We start from the raw sequence: 20,707 nt of genomic DNA on the forward strand, positions 1-20,707 counted from the left end.
AATGGCACAGCATATACTCAAATGTGCCCGATTATAAAGAATTTACTCATCGTCTGTGGTACGTGAAACCTGCGGTGCTCTGTTATATACCGCATAGATAGCAACGAGAACGTTCCTGTTACGCAGCTGTGCATGCGACATCTAAGGTGGCCGCCCTTCGGAACATAGGGATGAAATCGCCCAGCGCTCGGCAGTATACGTTAACGGCAGAATTCTATTATTTATGTTTATGGCCAGAGACTATTACACAGTACTGGTGTACTACTCATATCTTTGACTCGATGCAATAGACACCGCTGGACATACACAGCTATTCTGTATTATGACTTGTAGCATGCCGTTTTGTGGCGACGGATCAATGGAGAAGATTTATCACAAACACGTCTCTCTTGTCTTAAATGTCAGTTAATGACGCATCAACGATAAAGCCTTCGAGAGAAAGTATGAGAATCGAGGCAACAGCAGAAAATATCGTAACACAGGACTAGAGCAATGGACAAGGTGGTGGATTGCGCACTGAAGAGATGTAGGTTCGTGTCCTGCTCGATGATAATACTTTTTTTCCATCTTAGCGTTATTAACACATTCTGAGACTTTCTTGTGCATGTAATACAAGTACGTTCCTCAGTATTCGATGCTATTTATATTTCCCTGTGATTACAAAACGAAGGATGAAATAAATAGTTGGCTGTTTATTGCAAAATATTTGATATTTTCAAAGTGTGTGGCTAGGCGGAAACCTAAGAGGGCAGTTTAAATTGCTGCGAGTGAAAAGAGGATTAACAATATTTATATACTTCCTTATCGCTAGTATTTCGCTGTTTATTTTCGGATATGTAACGATTTCCGAAAGTGTAGTTGGGCAGGAATCTAAGAGGACAGGTTAAATTGCTGCAGGTGAAATAAGCAGCTATAAATTTCATCGCCTTCCATGTCACAAATGTTTCGCTGCTTACAAAGAAGTATATACACTGATGAGCCAAAACTTTATGACCACCTGCTTTATAGCTTGTCTTTTCGTCTTTAGAACGAAATGCGTCACTGATTCTGTGTATGAGGGATCCGACAGTTGGCGGCCGGGGTGGTCAAACGGTTAAAGGCGCTACAGTCTGGAACAGCGCGACCGCTGCGGTCGCAGGTTCGAATCCTGCCTCGGGCATGGATGTGTGTGATGTCCTTAGGTTAGTTAGGTTAAATAGTTCTAAGTTCTAGGGGACTGATGACCTCAGATGTTAAGTCCCATAGTGCTCAGAGCCATTTTTTGTGCTCTTTCGGCAGAGATCCCACAAATCACCACTTTACAGAGCAGACAAGCCTCCGAACCCGACGTTCTGTGAAGAGTCGTGGATGTCCAATCATTCAGTGCCTAGTGGCATTTGACTGTCCTTCTACCTCTTTCCGTAGATGCTCACGACAGTAGCACATGGAAATTCGACCAGTTTCGCCGTCTTCGAGATACTCGTTCATAGTCTCTTCGAAATAATAATCTCCCCTTTGTCAGAGTCACTTATCTCAATGGATTTCCCACTTTGCAGCCCATACCTCCGATATGTGATCCCCCATCCATGTCGGCTTCGCTTACATACTTTTTTTTACCGTGTTACGTGCCCGCAACGCCCTAACGTCGCGGCAGAAAGTGGTCATAATGTTTTGGCTTATCAGTGCAATCAGTATCGATCGGTGACTGTTTATTTCCTAGCGTATGCAAAGATCATGAAGAGACAGATATTTCACATGTTACAACTAGTGGCTCTTCAGGTTAGCATATTTTTGCCGCTAACGTCACGTGCGTTTGGCAGGAGAATGCGCCTGTACGCCTGTGCGGGCGCTGCAGCAGTGGTGAGTGGTGTGTTGCCTATGTCCGCAGGGGTCGGCGCCTGGTGCGCCAGACGTGCTGCCCGCCGGCCGGCCGGACGGAGGCGTAGTGCCGCGCTGGGCCGAGCCGCCGGGACGCCGGAAACAGTCGGTCGCCACCATGACCTACAGCGGACTCGCCTACGTCATCTCGGTGAGTACACCGGCACAGCTCTAGGCAGCGCCCGCCGAGGAGCTGCTTTCGCTATCGATACCTTTTGCATTTGCTTATTTGACAGTCCTGATACTGATAATAACAATGTCTGCATGCACATACTTTCTTATAATCCGCCAGGGTAGCTGAGCGCGCTAACACGCTGCTTCCTGGACTCGGGGAGGCGCGCCGGCCCCGGATCGAATCCGCCCGGCGGATTAACAACAAGGGGTGGTGTGCCGGCCAGCCTGCATGTGGTTTTTAGGTGGTTTTCCACATTCCGCTAGGTGAATACCGGGCTGGTCCCCACGTTCCACCTCAGATACAAGCATCGCAGACATTTTAAACACGGCCGCACTATTTCACGATTTACACTAGACGCAGACAATTGGGGTACACTGATTCCATCCTGGGGGTTACGGGATGGCGGCAGGAAGGGCATCCGGCCATCCCTAACACTAACACTGCCAAGTCCGTTGTAACCACGCCGACCCTGCGATTTTCTAGCATTGGTTTATGAAAGTTATTCCCCAGAAAAGCTGCTCTATCGCTACGAGTAGAGTTACTTATGGCATTCAGTAAATGTAACTAATGTTGGGGATTATTTCTAAAACAAAACCGTAAGCTGAAACTGGAAGGACAGGTTGAGAGTTGATAAAGTAAGTAAAAACGTTGCTATGCGGATAATTTCGAGCAGTTTAACGTAGTAGTCGAAAATGTCCGTTATGACGCATTTCATCCAACTTTCATCATGTGAAAATTTCGGGTATATTGATTAAAGTACGTTCCGTCTGAAACAGTCGATTGTAAACTGACAAAAAGAGTGGATTACTCAACATAAAATCAGAACGTACTACAAGCTCCAAGCTAGTTGTCTCTAGTCTTTGCGTATCACCAGAACAATTCAACAAAGCGAGAAGCTGGGCGAAGAAACCCACGCAGAAATCATTTCAGGGAACAGGGAGTACGAAGAGACGCCACTGTTGGGACAACTTAGCAATTCGGTAACAATGAAGCTTTTTCGGAAATGTGACCTCGTCATGTTGTTCTGCACACTAACGGTTCAACCACTGTTGCAAGAGGCCAAAACAGAATAACATGACGATGCCAGCTTCTTTGAAGATAACAATACTTCGCGCAATTCCATTAACAGGTAACAGCGAAGGAAGCCTCCGACCACCAGTAGTACTCATACAGCATTGTTACTTAGCATTAACTAGAGCTAAAAGTACTTCACTATTTAACTCTTTCATTCCAAGTTTCAACTTCTGTGTCAGTGGTCGATTCGGTATTTCATTTACTACAGGGCACGCTAGCGAGATGGATCAACTAAACAAAGCCGGCCGTTTTTGGCCGTGCAGTTCTAGGAGCTACAGTCTGGAGCCGCGTGACCGCTACGGTCGCAGGTTCGAATCCTGCCTCGGGTATGGATGTGTGTGATGTCCTTAGGTTAGGATGGTTTAAGTAGTTCTAAGTTCTAGGGCACTGGTGACCTCAGATGTTAAGTCCCATAGTGCTCAGAGCCATTTGAACTAAACAAAAGATTGCCACGGTCGGTTCGAGGACATGTTTCCCCATAAGCGACACATCATTTGCCGACCATCGCCCCTCTCCCACCACCATCAAATTAAGTTCTTGAGTTATCTTTCCTTGGGTTTTGCTAATAAATCAAAATTTAGCGAACGCTGAAGTGGTTTGTTACCTCCTTTGGAGTCATATCGACTCGAGTGCCGTTGCCAGCTGCGGTTGAGCATCTATGGCTCGAGCAGCGCGACTGAGATGGTCACACAGATTCTCGATTGGGTCAAATCCGGGGAGTTTGGTGATCAGGGGAGTGAAGTAAACTCTCGCTGGTACTCTTCTAACGACGCAAGTACACTGCGAGCTGTGTGACACGTTGCATTGTCGTGCCGAGGAAAAACAAACTGCGTGTAGGGGTGGACACGGTCCCCAAGGATAGATGCATACTTGCGTTGATCCATTGCGCCTTCCACAACGACGAGATCACTCAGACAATGCCACGAAAATATTCCCCACATTAAAACGCTCCCTCCCCCAGCCTGCGCCTGCAGCCTTTGCCCTTACACTTTTCACGCTGTACACACCTACGGCCATGTGTCCAATGGAGCATTAACCGTGATCTCAAAAGGACACCTGTCGCCACTCAGTGGACATCCAGTTGCGGTGCATGCATGCAGATTCCAGCCTTCATCCCCAATGAACAGCAGTCAAAAATGGCTGTGAGCACTATGGGACTTAACATCTGTGGTCATCAGTCCCCTAGAACTTAGAACTACTTAAACCTAACTAACCTAAGGACATTACACACATCCATTCCCGAGGCAGGATTCGAATCTGCGACCGTAGCAGTCGCGCGGTTCCGGACTGAGCGCCTAGAACCGCTAGACCACCGCAGCCGGCAATGAACAGCAGTCAGCGTGAGTATATGAACCGGGCGCCAGGTGCGTAGGTCCATACGTAACAACGTTCGCTGAACGGTCGTTTAGGAGACACTGTTGGCAGACCCTTTGTTCATCTGAGCTGGCACTTGTTCAACAGTTGCACGTCTATTAGGCCGTACAAGTCTCCGCAGCCGTCGTTCACCCCTTTAATCTATGACCAGTGGTGCACCACCGTTGCCTCGGGTCAAATTTGGTTAGCGCCATTTTGCCATGCACGGTGTACTTTAACCATGGCGGTACGCGAACTGTTTACAGGCTAAGACGTTTCGGAAATACTTCCACTCTTAGCCCGGAAGCCAATGATCATACCCTTTCGGATGTCAAATAAATCGCTCCGTTTCCGCATTATGACGACTGCTCTGTGTACCGCGTTCCCCCAACGCGCCGTATATACCCTCCACTGCTAGGGCTGCCACCTGCCATCTGTAAGTCTTTATTGCACGTTGATGTCGAAAATCGAGAGTGGTCGCATTAATGTGAGTGAACAGTATACTATTGCATACTTTCACCCACCTCAGCTTCCGCTGCTAATTACGATACACCGTATATACGAATTATGCGCTCTTGCCAGCCCGGCGCCTTGTTTCGCTTGGGCCTACAGACCAGGTCAAACGGACCACGGTCCGGCGGTGCGGAATGTGATCTCGAACCATGACGGCTATGTCGCATCGCTTAAATGAGATTTCGGCCGCATCCACGGTGTGACAACTGACGCAGCAACAGCAGTCGCTGCAGCAAACGTAACGCCTGCGCAGCTCGCCTTACCCGGCTTCTCTCACTCTTCGCCCTACTGACACCTTCGTAGCTAAATCCCATATTGGCTCCGATGTATTTCGCTCTTTTTATATTATAATTTGTATATGCGATTCGAAGGCAACGGCATTTTGAAGATTTGTTCAAAAATGGTTCAAATGGCTCTGAGCACTATGGGGCTTAACATCTGAGGTCATCAGTCCCCTAGCACTTAGAACTACTTAAACCTAACTAACCTACGGACATCACACACATCCATGCCCGAGGCCGGATTCAAACCAGCGACCGTAGCGGTCGCGCGGTTCCAGACTGCCGGCCGGAGTGGCCATGCGGTTCTAGGCGCTACAGTCTGGTGCCGCGTGACCGCTACGGTCGCAGGTTCGAATCCTGCCTCGGGCATGGATGGAGATGTCCTTAGGTTAGTTAGGTTTAAGTAGTTCTAAGTTCTAGGGGACTGATGACCACAGCAGTTAAATCCCATAGTGCTCAGAGCCATTTGGTTCCAGACTGTAGCGCCTAGAATCGCTCGGCCACTCCGGCCGGCTGAAGATTTGTCACATACAGGTAACCCAAGGTATGATTTCATATAATTAAAGGTCAGCTAATAACGCGTCGCCAGTAAAAGTCTTCAAAAGATGCTAAGCTCAACAACACTAGAGTTAAAACCTGCATGCCTTGCCTTAGGCGCAGCGTAGTGGTTATGGATGTGGATCACAGAGACATAGGAAGTAGCTCTGTGACCTGCTGTAAGCTAATATTAATTTTTCATCGTAGCGTTTTAAGACATTCTGGGAATTTGTTATGAACGTAACGTTTGTTCTGCAATACTGAATGTCTTTCATAAGGGCGTTCAGAAAGTTTCTGGGTTGGGTTGTTTGGGGGAGGAGACCAGACAGCGAGGTCATCGGTCTCATCGGATTAGGGAAGGAGAGGGAAGGAAGTTGGTCGTGCCTTTTCAAAGGAACCAAAATGGTTCAAATGGCGCTAAACACTATGGGACTTAACGTCTGAGGTCATCAGTCCCCTAGACTTAGAACCACTTAAATCTAATTAACCTCAGGACATCACACACATCCATGCCCGAGGCAGGATTTGAACCTGCGACCGTAGCGGTCGCATGGTACCGCACTGAAGCGCCTAGAACCGCTCGGCCACAACGGCCGGCTTTCTAAAGAACCATCCCGGCATTTGCCTGGAGCGATTTTAGGGAAATCATGAAAAACCTAAATCGGGATGGCCGGACGCGGGATTGAACCGTCGTCCTCCCGAATGCGAGTCCAGTGTGCTAGCCACTGCGCCGCCTCGCTGGATAAAAGTTTCTGTTTGAGGGCATTGCTGCAGCGTTTATCTAACACAAGCTACTCAGATGCAGGTATTTAAGCACCGACATGTCGACTAGAGATTAGTGTGGTGCTCGCGTCTTTCCGACATGTGTGAGGAAAATGTGAACTATAGTGTGCCCGCATCTCGTGGTCGTACGGTAGCGTTCTCGCTTCCCACGCCCGGGTTCCCGGGTTCGATTCCCGGCGGGGTCAGGGATTTTCTCTGCCTCGTGATGGCTGGGTGTTGTGTGCTGTCCTTAGGTTAGTTAGGTTTAAGTAGTTCTAAGTTCTAGGGGACTTATGACCACAGCAGTTGAGTCCCATAGTGCTCAGAGCCATTTGAACCATTTTGAACTATAGTGACGTTATTACCAAATGTATCCAAACAGTATCAACGGGCTGTTATTCATTTCTTGGCTGCCGAAGAACAAAAAGTAGTAGATGTCCATTAGAGAATGAAGAATGTATACGGGGCAGCTTGTCTGTTAAAAACCATAGTTGTGGAATGGTGCGACAAGGGCTGTTTCATGTCTCCATATCACTAATGTCGTAACGCAAAAGTTACGCCACCTCAAATGAGACACACTGGAGCACGTGGCCTATAGTCCTGATCGCTTCCCATGCGCATATCACGCTTTCAGTCACGTAAAAGAAAAAGTCTTGAAGGGTCGGCCTTCGAACTGGGACTTCCTGATCGTCCCTTGTACGTATAAAAGCACGCTCTGTCAGGAATGACTTTCTTCGATTTTGTGCCTTCTGATTAGAAAACGAAGGATGAAACTGCTGTGAGTGAAACGACCAGGAATGAAACTTGTAGCCGGCCGGGGTGGCCGAGCAGTTCTAGGCGCTACAGTCTAGAACCGCGCGACCGCTACGGTCGCAGGTTCGAATCCTGCCTCGGGCATAGATGTGTGTGATGTCCTTAGGTTAGTTAGGTTTAAGTAGTTCTAAGTTCTAGGGGACTGATGACCACAGCAGTTAAGTCCAATAGTGCTCAGAGCCATTTGAACCATTTTGAAACTTGTATCTTGCTTTTCGCAAATATTTGGCCATTTTTCCCAGAATAATTAGCGATTTCCAAGGGCGTGGTTAGGCAGGAACGTAAAAGGACAACTTAAATTCCTGTGTATGAAAATTTAGCTGTGGTTTCTGCGATTTCCGAGGGTCGACTTGCCCGTGGAAGAAGCTAGTGTTAGTGCCGTGCTCGGCTTATTCGAAATGAGTCGTACTACCAAGCCGTACCACCCGGCCACGTTCTGCTGATCAAACCCTTATCGCCTCCACCGCAGGCAACAATTTCTCTTCAGATGCATCCGTCAATACAATGTCAGACGTCAAAAGAAAAATGATCAACAAACATAGGCACAGAGACAAGTAACACACTGATATTTACCACCATTTTCTGCGACTGCTCCTCCTCCCAGTATAGGACACCGTGGAGGTGCTATTTTGTAAGAAGAGGCCGGAAAACGAGTTTGAATGGTAATGAAACAGGCGGCTTTGCACGTGCGCCGGTGGGTAGCGGCAGTGTGAATGTTTCAGCAGGCGGGAGTAGCGGCGCCCGGTTTGTTTGGCCGCGCGGCGCTGGCGCCGAACAATTCAGCCGCGCGATGTGGGCGGAAGTCCTGAATAATCCACCGGCGCCGCCGTCCGGCAGGGGCTGCTCGCCTCCTGCAAGCAGCAGGCGGTGGAGGGGTGGGGAGGGGGGTGGGTGGTTGAAGTCTCGTGAGGCCCTGCAGGGACACGAATCAACCGCGCCCGCCGTGAGGCTCCACCAGCAAAGAGTGACGCCACCAGCAAGCGCCAAGTTCCATGCAGAAACACAACAGCTGTTCTAGAAACACGTTCACACTAACGTTTGGCACCGTGTGGTGGGCATTACATCCCGGAAAAATGCCTCCTGTTGTTTTGCTCTGCAAACGCTGTTTAATTATTATTTATTTATTTTATTAATTTATCAGGTACTGTGGAGCAATGCAAGCCAAAGCCACTTAGTTATGGCTCTGAGCACTATGGGACTTAACATCTGTGGTCATCAGTCCCCTAGAACTTAGAACTACTTAAACCTAACTAACCTAAGGACATCACACACATCCATGCCCGAGGCAGTATTTGAACCTGCGACCGTAGCGGTCACGCGGTTCCAGACTGAAGCGCCTAGAACCGCACGGCCACACTGGCCGGCACCCACTTAGTTATGGAACGGGACAGTACATAGTTACAGAATGTTGGTTAGAAAATATTGGGACAAAATGAATAAATCTTCAATGAAATACGAAAAACATGGGCGTATTTGAATAAATAACACGTTACATAGAAAAGATCTTAACCACTGCAAGAAAATCCTGTACAGAACAGGAGGAGTATGCCACGAGTAAACCTTCCAACTCTTGATTTCAATAGTAGTTTGTTCCTCAATATTTTCCGTTAGTGTTGGAATTCTACTGAAAATGAAATCTGTGGAGTAACGCACACCTTTCTGCACAGTGCTTAGGGAAGTATTATCCGAGTGCACATCGTTTTTCTTCCTAGCATTCACTGAATGAAAGTTGCAGTTTCTTCTACACGAGTCAAAACTGTCAGCAAAAAATCTCTTGATGGAATATACGCAGGGTTAGACTTCTGAGACACTTGACGAAGAGCCTGGGTTAAATTTACGAACTGTCACTGCAGATCGGCCTGACTGCCCTTTTCTGGGCTAAGAATATTCTGTGATTGCACAGAGTTGGCCCAAAATATAACACTACACGAGATAATGGAGGGAAAGTCAGCAAAGTAAACAAGTCTTCGTGTTTCATGTAAGAGAAAATTGAGACCATACTTATAGCGAAGATAGCAGCATCCGGTTTCTGTACACAATCTTCAACGTGATACGTCCATGAAATTTGACCATCTTGGGAGAATAAAATGCCGGCCGGAGTGGCCGAGCGGTTCTAGGCGCTACAGTCTGGAACCGCGCGACCGCTACGGTTGCAGGTTCGTATCCTGCCTCGGGCATGGATGTGTGTGATGTCCTTAGGTTAGTTAGGTTTAAGTAGTTCCAAGTTCTAGGGGACTGATGACTTCAGAGGTTAAGTCCCATAGTGCTCAGAGCCATTTGAACCATTTGAGAAGAAAATGTGGCTTTTACAATACTTGCACGTCAGAAACTGTAAGCAATGTGTTTCGCTGCAGTATTACATTCCTCGTTCTTCACAATAGCGCTTGTGCATCTACAAAACAAAGGAATTCTGAGTCATCTGTGATGTTTAGTGCCAGATCACTGATACATCAAAAACAGCAACGGATCGGAAACAGAACCCTGTGCCAAACCGACTTTACTGAGCCCATTCAGATTCAAATCTCTTCCCTGTTTGTTGACACCTTAGGGCAGCCTTCTGCTTCCTACTTTCCAGATATGAAATGAACCATCCTTGAGTTTTTTCCCTATCCCCTTAATGTTCCAACTTGTGCAAAAGAATTGCGAGGTCCATACAATCAATTTCACTTCAGCATAATTATTATTACAGCCAGTGTTATTTCCCCATGACTTGTCGCAGGATTTATAGCTAGTGTAAATGAAAATGCAATCTAACATTGAGAAATTAGCGAACACGCTCTCGGAACAACCTGACCGCAACTTCTGTCTCTCTCTCTCTCTCTCTCTCTCTCTCTCTCTCTGTGTGTGTGTGTGTGTGTGTGTGTGAATTTCTAAGGGACCAAACTGCGGAGGTCTTCGGTCCCTAGACTTACACACTACTTAAACTAACCTATGCTAAGAACAACACACACCCGTGCCCGAGGGAGGACTCGAACCTCCGGCGGGAGGGGCCGCGCTATCAGTGACATGGCGCCTCTAACCACGCGGCCACTCCGCGCGGCGATGTTCCGTCAACAAAGACTTGTATTGTTAGTGGACGAACATAAACTTAACCAAGTTCAGGAATGGTCTTTGCATACCTCGGCGGTAACGATATGATCAACTGTATTAATTCAGGTTTCGCTAATAAAACATTTTTACTGGATTTATTTTATTTTTATCTAATACTTCAAACGTCCTCTTTTTATTGTGAACCTGTGTTTGTAGAGCTACAACAAATCGCATGAAATGTTATATTTTATCTATTACAGTGACAGTGCTGCATGTTCCGGGTTTCCCTCATCTTCTGGTATATTAGTGCCTCTTTCTTACTTACGTGTACCAAGCAACAGGTATCCAAAAATGGTTCAAATGGCTCTGAGCACTATGGGACTCAACTGCTGTGGTCATAAGTCCCCTAGAACTTAGAACTACTTAAACCTAACTAACCTAAGGACAGCACACAACACCCAGCCATCACGAGGCAGAGAAAATCCCTGACCCCGCCGGGAATCGAACCCGGGAACCCGGGCGTGGGAAGCGAAAACGCTACCGCACAACCACGAGATGCGGGCAACAGGTATCCGTTTAGGAAAGTTCAGCAAGACCGCAACTACCTGCAAATACTATTAAGGCGTCGCATTTCCCACAATCTTAACACTGGAACCCGTACTAGAAATAATGCGTTTTGGAGACGTCTTTAACTCGGAGCGCTGCTTTTTGTAACGCGCAAGTATAAATACGAAAACCACCAAATACAGCACTGTCGTATCCTAACAGAAGATAGAGGGAAGACAGGGGAATTGAGGTCAGTCTCCAATTTCCGAGCTGTGAGGAGCACCTGCAGAAAGACAAATTACCAGTGAAGGCAAGCTGATGACTTGGATCAGCGCCAAACACTGTCACAGGCCAGCAACGAAAGGCGCGGATTTTTGGACTCGACAGGATGCTTTCAGCAGGAAACTCATGGAATTAACATTATTTATTAGCGATCACACTAACTGCTACACTGAAGGCTAATTCTAAATATTAGAAAAAGCAAAGCAGGAAACTGGTTGCACAACAGAAGTCAGTGTCTGAACCCAAGGGGGCGTGTGCTAACAGACGTAGTGAACACTAGCAGCACGTTAAGTACAAGCCAGAGAGCAACACTCCAAGTGAGAAAAACAGACATGTCCGAGCTTACCGAGGCTGGCCACGGGCGACTTGGAGACAGCGCCAAAACGATCTAACTAGGAACTCCCTCTGATGACAAATACATACGCTTTTAAAGAATCGTGGCAGTGCACTATATCTCCCTTCCTTTAGTTGACCCTCCAGTCCACCGACACTTAACAAGCTTCGACCAATCTCACGAGTCCCTCTGCACCTCCAGGGCTCCCATGACCAACCACTTTCTTAGATTCCTCCCCTTCTCCTACTCGGTAGGTAACGATATTTCTGGAAACTACCAAACTCCAAGTTTGCTAGCAACAGCGTTCAGCTGAAAGCTAAATATCACTGCCACTCATATTGTGGCCAGGAACAACAGTGTTTTACGTCCTATTGTGAGTGGGGACTGCTGTAGCAGCACTCTGACCTGTGTAAACCCACTGACGATGCAGTTCTTAGGATCAAGTATCAAGCTTGCTGCCTCTGATAAAAAGTGCCTTTCCGTGGCCATCTGCAACTGCGACGCTTTACAACAGCGTCTAGACGGTGGATGGAGTTACCAACCAATTCTCTGAAGTGAAAATTCTCATCAGGGATAGGTGCCCAGTGCCTCTGCAGTTTGCAAGACTCTAGTGTTACTGTTTAGCTCCGGTTACATAAACGCTACCACTTTCGTCTACACTCTGCATTGTGTCTCTGGTCTATTTTGGAGTGCCCTTACGGGCTCCGAACAGCCTTAAGCGTAACAACGTACAAGTCACTACGTCGTCAATATATGACTGCATGTTACGTTTGGAACACTGAAATCAAGATGGCAGCTGCTCGAGTTGCTTCTATCAGCCAACCACAGCACAGAACACTTGATCTTGGCAGCCAATCACAGCACAGAATCAGAGTACTGGACACATGATCTAGTTGGCCAATCGCAACATCACTTTTTCGTCGCGCGAATGCACAAACGCTACGAAAATAAGCACGCAGCACGAATAAAATAGGAATGGTTAATGTCTCACATTATTATACGAACAGTATAGCAGCAATCAAAACTCTGCCTCCTCACATAATCTTGGTTGTCACAAATATACGAGGGCCGTTCAGAAAGTAACCTCCGGTTGATTTAAAAAAATACACCAAGTTAAATAAAAATATTTTAATATATACATCTTACAACTACATCTTTGCACTATTTTTCTACATAGTCTCCATAGCGATTGAGGCACTTATCGTATCTCTTCACAAGCTTTGAAATTCCTTCTGCATAAAAATCACCCGCTTGTGCCTGGAGCCAGCCTGTGACCGCATCTTTGAGCTCTTCGTCGTCATCAAACCGCTGTGACCCGAGCCATTTCTTCAAATGCATGAAGAGGTGATAATCACTTGGCGCCAGGTCTGGGCTGTAAGGTGGATGGTTGATAACGTCCCACTTGAAGGACTCAAGAAGGGCCGTTGTTCTGCGAGCAGAGTGAGGACGGGCGTTATCGCGCAAAAAAACGATACCGGAAGTCAGCATACCACGGCGTTTGTTCTGTATAGCCCGTCGTAACTCTTTTATTGTTTCACAGTACACGTCTTGATTAATGGTCGTACCACGTTCCATGAATTCAACCAACAACACCCCTTTGGCATCCCAAAACACCGTTGCCATCAGTTTTCTGGCAGAAAAATCTTGCGAGGCTTTTCTTGGTTTGGTAGGCGAATTTGAATGTGCCCACATCTTTGATTGTTCTTTTGTCTCAGGGTTCACGTACTTAATCCAGGTTTCGTCACCGGTCACGATTCTGTTTAACAATGGTTCTCCTTCGTCCTCATAACGTGACAGAAAGTCTAATGCAGAGGTCATTCTTTGAGTTTTGTGGTGGTCGGTAAGAATTTTGGGCACCCATCGTGCACAGAACTTACGGTAACCCAATCTTGCTGTCACTATCTCGTACAAGAGAGTCTTAGAAATCTGTGGAAAACCAGTAGACAACTCCGACATTGAGAAACGTCGATTTTCACGAACTTTTGCATCAACTGTCTGAACGAGTTCGTCAGTCACCAATGATGGTCTACCACTCCTCTCTTCATCATGAACGTTTTCTCGTCCACTTTTAAATAAACGTACCCATTCACGGACAACTCCTTCACTCATAACTCTTGGTCCATACACGGCACAAAGCTCACGATGAATAGCTGCTGCAGAATATCCTTTGGCTGTAAAAAACCTTATGACAGCACGCACTTCACATTTGGCGGGGTTTACTATTGCAGCACACATTTCAAACTGCCACAAAAACTAAACTAGCGCAGGTACGACGTTCACTCGACCACGGCTTGATGCCGACTGACCTGTTGAGTGCGTGAACGCACAGATGGCGTCGCTACTCCCCCCACAACCCGCACTGTGACCAATCGGAGGTTACTTTCTGAACCGCCCTCGTATTTGCTTCATTTTTGCCGAATATATCGCGGAGGTTGTGTTTAGATTGGGGTCTAATGGCACAGTTTAAATTGCTGTGAGCCAAACGACTGTGTATTAAATGAAGTATAACTATTTATAGTTCCTGTCCATAATAATATATCATTGAAAATTATATCTGTACATTACGTTGTGGAACAAAGACTGTGCTGTGACCGTACTGTTTACTGTACAAAATGGAATGTAGTTGATGTTTGCTGTTGTAGGGGCTTTATAAAAAATGAATAAAGCAACCTTATGGTCATGGATGGTGGCGCACGATGTCTCACCACGCAACATGGACTGCGTGAAATGCCACGCCCAGGCAACATTCATGCCGAATGAGGAAAGATTCCGTTGTTGGCGCAAACGGAAAGTGCAGGAGGGTATTCGCATAGTCAATGTGCAACGAACACTCATGCGGAGTGCGCAAGACGGTACCTGGTTCGGTAACTCACAAACGACGGTCAGGAAAATATGACATCTGAGCCGTATGGATGTCCACGTGTTACCCAAAGACGCAGAGACTTACCACAATTTTCGGCTTGCCTAAGTGTACGGTGTCTAGTCTTCCTTCCGTCAATGAGTATGTATCGAGTGAACGATTAACAGTTCACAAGAGTTAAGGGTAGGAAAGAGGAAAGTCTTCCTTGTGCCAGAAAAAGCACGGACTATTCACGGGATCCCGGGTTCGATTCCCGTCCGAATTGGGGATTTTCTCTGCCCAGGGATAGGGTGTTTGTGTTGTCCTCAGCATTTCATCATAATCATCATCATTCGTGACAGTGGCTAGATTCGATTGTGTAAAAATTGAGACTTTGTACGGGCGCTGATGACCACGCAGTTCAGCGCCCCACAAACCAAACATCATCATCATCATCGTCAGGGACTATTCAGATCTTAAGATTAATCAAGGCATAGATCCTCCATGCGACGGGATCGTGAGCTGACTGCTGGAAATCATACGACACCCCAATTACTGAAGGTTCTCAGCATCTATGAGTGAACCATAGTGGGAACTCAGTGGCTACAACAGATCGTTCCCTTCACACAGAAAACGCAAAGCGAATATGTCGAGACATCAGAAGCACCACCCCACGATATGGCAAAAACACCATTACATGGGTTACAGACCCGCAAATTTACAAAAATGGCTCTGAGCACTATGGGACTTAACATCTATGGTCATCAGTCCCCTAGAACTTAGAACTACTTAAACCTAACGACATCACACAACACCCAGCCATCACGAGGCAGAGAAAATCCCTGACCCCGCCGGGAATCGAACCCGGGAACCCGGGCGTGGGCGCAAATTTACAGGCCAATATTCTTAATGTCGATTTTCTGGAGAATTCTTGGGCATTTTCTGAGTTCCAAAATAATAAGTTCCCTTAAGACAGGAAAGCTTCCATTTACAAACCAGTACCGCTTTAGAATGTGAAACTCAGCTAGCCTTTTTTTCGCGCGATGTCATGCGAATCATCGAAGAGGGGAAGAGACTGATTCCATATTCCTAGATATCCGCAGACTGTTCGGTACAGTGCCCCCCTGCACACTGTTAACGAAGGTCCGAGCGCACGGAAGACATTCCCAGATATGCCAGTGGCTCCAAGATTCTTGAGAACTCAATACACTGTCGTGAGCGTCACGTGTATACCAGAGAATGGTATTGTCATCAGTTACCCAGGGAAGTGCGATAAGACCTCTCTAGTCCTCTACACACACAAACGATATGACAGATAGGGTGAGCAGCAATCTATGACTGCTGATGGCACTTTTGGCGTACAGGAAAGTGTTGTCGTTGAGCGATTGTACGAGGATACAGTCTGAATTAGACGGAATATCTATTAGGTGTGATAAATGTCAGCGTGCTCTAAATGTAGAAAAATGTAAGTTAATGTGGATGAGTAGAAAAAACAATCGTGTAGTGTTCGAATACAGTACTGGTGGTATGGTATTCGACGCCGTCACATCGGTTAAGTGTCTAGGCGTAGCGTTGTAGAGCGATATGAGATGGAACGAGTAATCACGTAGATGTAGACGTAGATGTAGTGACTTCTGTTGGTAGTACCACAAAGAAGGCATATTTTTCTTAGCGTTTTTAATGCACTATGTGATCTAATAATAAAAATAACTGTGAAACACGGACTGGAATATCTTCTTGGGTAAGGGTCATCGTATCAATGGCAACTAATAAATAAATAAATAAATAAAATATTGCAGTCATGATTCTCTCCGCTTCTCAAGTTTTCGTTGGTCCCGCGATCTAGTGACGTCTTATGGTATTATCTCCGAGACGGGTCATGCCGCCTTAATTCAATCTCGCGATATGAATTACAGTCACTATATTACATTCTATTTCGTTTTTCCGGCATTTAATTCTTGATTGTTTCATATGAATGTTGCCGTCTTGTTTTCATACTGATTAAAATCTGGTAACAGTTTTATCTGTTACCCTAATATGTGAACCTACTTGGTAATTCATTACCGTATCTCAGAAACAAATAAAAAATGATACTGGGTTAAGTCAAGTAATTTTCCTCACCTACCTTGGCCTCACCATTGACCGTCACCTCACCTGGATCCCTCATCTCCGCTCTGTCCAATCCAAAGCCCACAACCGCATCGGACTCCTTAAACTCCTCTCTGGCCGGACATGGGGGTTGAACCCCTCTACCATCCTCCACACCTACAAATCCTTAATCCATGCCAGTCCTGCTTGGATATCCGCCCCCCCCCCCCCCCCCGAAATTCTATAAGTCCCTCCAGATCCTCGAGCACCATGCGCTCGGCTTTGTCTTTTGTATACACCTCCCGTCCCCCACACGGATCCTCTATGACCTGATTCCTTTCCCCCATCTGCTCCTATTCCTCGAACAAATCCATATACTCTACACCTCCCGCTGCCTTGATCCCCCTCATTCCCTGGTTGCTCCTGTCCTCCTCTTCTCTCCAACCCCCCTCTCTCTGCCACGCCTTTACTGTTGTGTCCCCCATACCTTCCATCTCTACACACCTCATCTCCTTTCCCAAGGTGGCTTCCGTCAACTCCCCCTCCCAGATGATACCCTCTCTCCCTCCATTTATCCCTCCTATCAACTCTGATCCTCACCTCCTTTCCTCTGTCCTCTCCCCAGGCTCCCTCTTCCCTCCCTTCCCCCCTTCCATCCTGTTTTTTCCTCGCTTACCCTCTTTCTGTCTCCCTTATCTCCTCCCCCCCCCCGAGTTTTTTCCATTCCCCTCCTCTGCCTTTCCCCACTCCCTCTCGCGTCTGCCCAGTCCTCCCCCCCCCCCCATCTCGCGGGCAAAGGTCCCGAGTTCGAGTCTCGGTCTGGCACACAATTTTGATCTGCAAGGAAGTTTCATATCAGCGCACACTCCGCTGCAGAGTGAAAATCTCTTTCTCTGACATAGTTGTTATCCTCCACCAAGTCTTTCATAGCGATCTGTTTATCAGAGAAACTAAAGCTCTCCACGTTCCTACCAATAATTCGAAGTAAAGGTTCAAGCTGTATGATCATTCGACTTTATATCACCAGATATTGTTCCTCTTGATTAGTTTACAGATATGAATGCTTCCAGTTGTGATTTGTTGGTCGCATAATGAAATGTTACTACGATTTTACATGTCAAGCAGAACACAAATTTATGCTTCCTTGCGTTCACAACAGTAGCTTGCTATTTTCCCACATCATATTTTGCTGACGCCTCCCAAATATTCCCGCGCGGAAAGTACGACATGACGTTTCACTGACATTATATTTTGGACACTATTTAGTTGCACAAGAAAAAAATTAATTTTCAACTTTAGTCACTTGCGTTTTTTCCTATCCTTTCCACATTTAAAATGCTAACCGTTTATCTGTCAGATCAAAAATAGATATTTACAAAGGTGTATTACACTAATAGATTTTCAAATGGTTCAAATGGCTCTGAGACCTATGGGACTTAACATCTGAGGTCATCAGTCCCCTAGAATTTAGAACTACATAAACCTAACTAATCTAAGGACATCACACACATCCAAGCCTGAGGCAGGATTCGAACCTGCGACAGTAGCAGTCGCGCGGTTCCGGACTGCAGCGCCTAGAAGCGCTCGGCCACCATGGCCGATTTTCGTGACAGTGTGAATTACTCAAATGCCATCCTTACAACACTCTACATTTCTCTTTACAGCATGTCTGTCATGTGACCTATAAAGTGTTTGTCATTATTGAATGAATATGGTGACTCAGATACTATGAATCGGACCAAAACAAACTATATCCACAACAGCAATTTGGGTGCAACATGTCGTGTAATTACCCAGCGATTTTAAGTAGCGGTCTTACACTGCTGCCTGAGATCGAAAAATTTGCACGGAATTCCTATACTTATTTTAAAAAAATACAAGTGCATTACCCTGCTTGCCACGTTTGCTTACTATTTTGCTACTTCCCCTTGCTATTCAATTGTTGCCTACACGGTGTGCAGTAAACACCTGCCGCCAACCTAAGCCGCTGTACTAGTAGCAGGCGCACGTACAAGTACTCGTGTAGCTGTTGGGCAGCTGTGACTAGCAAATAGGCCACGCACATTAATCTTGCGACGTAACACGTCTGCTTCCAGCAAGTTTGATAGCCCGTGGACGCAACTTTCACGAGTTGGGCATAAATTCCGCTAGGATCGTAAGTTCGAGGAAAGTGGTGGGATTAGTAGCAAGTGGCGTAGGCGGCAGTTTCTTGCCCAGAATTTCCATCGTGACTGCATCGCAAACAAGGATCTGGCAATACGGCTGGGTAGCAATACTTGCTTGCTCCCGCACGGCTTTACTCCTTACTTCACTCCTTGCAGGAGATCGTAGCATTTAATTCTTTTCTTTGTCGTTAACGATTTTTGTTCTGCCTTGTATTGAAACCTTATCTGCTGGATCTCTTGTATGTTAAACGCGAAACTTAATTTCGTTGTTACTAATGTCTCACAGCTATTAACAAGAATCTTAAAATCTCAAATTCTGCGATTTGTCAAAATTTCCAGCGAGCAAATTTTCATTTTGCTTGGAAATAACGCGACAGTTCTTTGTTTTTTGTATAACTTTATGGCGAGAGCACTTTGAGACGATGTGCACTGCTAGGATTTAAAATAGTAACAGCAGTAATTTTACTTATTGTGCGTATACGGTTAGTAGGAAGACAAAATGATTAAGTTTGTGCGAGATTTGGGGGTTTAGGATGAGCGAACCTTAATACTCAGAGGTACCTTCTCTGACATCAACACTGCCGGCCGTTGAGGCCGAGCGGTTCTAGGCGCTTCAGTCCGGAACCGCGCCGCTGCTACGGTCGCAGGTTCGAATCCTGCCTCGGGCATGGATGTGTTAGATGTCCTTATGTTAGTTAGGTTTAAGTAGTTCTAAGTTCTAGGGGACTGATGACCTCAGATGCTAAGTCCCATAGTGTTTAGAGCCATTTGAACCATTTGAACATCAGCAGTGGTTCCAATCTGGCAGGGTATCGAGTCGAACTGAGCTCGGATGCCAGATGAGAGTACATCACTCCATGTTGCTCAGAGCCAGCGAGATATATGGACCCTGTGGCGTACGTTGCAGCACGTGACATTACAGATCTTACGAGCTGTAGGGACTGCCTCCTTCAGTGAGCGAGACATTAAATGAGACTATTTCAATATTTCGTAGCTGCGCGTTTAAATAGACTCACTCTCCCGGCAACATTTGACAGAGTTTAGGACTCTATTGGGCACCTTTCCATAGACAAACTGATTTTCCACCTGGCCCCAGACGTAGCCATGCGTTGGCGATGTATATCAGACAAGGCAACTAGTGTGACGTCCCAGGTTCGTTGCGGAGTCCGTATTTCCCGTGGACCTCGATGTTGCTTCAACTCTATGCCAGAGTTCATCAATCGTAGTGGCGGCGTGCTTGTCTCCTGGCAGTCCATAAACAAATGTTTTCACTGAGTGAAGATATGGAAAATGTGCTATCCAGGGCCGGCCGGAGTGGCCGAGCGGTTTTAGGCGCTACAGTCTGGAACCGCGCGACAGCTACGGTCGCAGGTTCGAATCCTGCTTCGGGCATGGATGTGTGTGATGTCCTTAGGTTAGTTAGGTTTAAGTAGTTCTAAGTTCTAGGGAACTGATGACCTCAGATGTTAAGTCCCATAGTGCTCAGAGCCATTTGAACCATTTGCTATCCAGGGCAACAGTTGGATACCATCTATACGCACGTAGTCAGGACAGCACGAGCAACGTGCATTCTTGCGTTATCTTGTTGAAAGCCGTATGGCGATGAGGAATGCAATTGGGTAGCGTTCGTTCTCCTCGGTGCGTCTACCACTACGCTGTACGCAGAACGGGAATTCATCTGAAAGCCAACTTGTAACCACCCTTGTGTCCAGTGTTTTCATTGTGTGCGCTATTGTCGCACTGCCGCGTCAAGGGAAGCCGTTACACAGGTCGTCATACTGATAATCGTTAGCGCTCCAGACTCCGTCGTACAGTACGCCTTGATACTTGCCATGCTGGAAACAAGCCCATTTCCTGACTCAAGGCACGTAACGTGGCTGTACGCTCTTGCACGGCCGACCGAACAATACGTCAGTCCTCTCGGCCGCTAGTCGCGTGGGGCCGTTCAGGTCCTGCACGACACTGAACATGAATGTTCTGTCGCTGTCGAATTCTGACAAGTGCTGGTAAACGTTTCCTATTCTTTCAAGAGCCACAGCATGATGTTCTCACAAACAA

At 46.7% G+C, this 20,707-nt stretch overlaps 1 protein-coding gene across 1 annotated transcript in view; it reads left to right on the forward strand.

The window, feature by feature from the left end:
• Nucleotides 1-1,907: 1,907 nt before the first annotated feature.
• The window catches only part of LOC126236612 (inactive rhomboid protein 1), a 164,106-nt gene continuing 145,306 nt past the window's right edge, over nt 1,908-20,707 (forward strand). Inside the window, exon 1 of the mRNA XM_049946048.1 lies at nt 1,908-2,008. Within this exon, the coding sequence (XP_049802005.1) occupies nt 1,976-2,008 (33 nt within the window). The 5' untranslated portion in view covers nt 1,908-1,975. The remainder of the gene's footprint in view (nt 2,009-20,707) is intronic.

Source organism: Schistocerca nitens, chromosome 2 (assembly GCF_023898315.1).
Source record: "Schistocerca nitens isolate TAMUIC-IGC-003100 chromosome 2, iqSchNite1.1, whole genome shotgun sequence".
NCBI lineage: Eukaryota > Metazoa > Arthropoda > Insecta > Orthoptera > Acrididae > Schistocerca > Schistocerca nitens.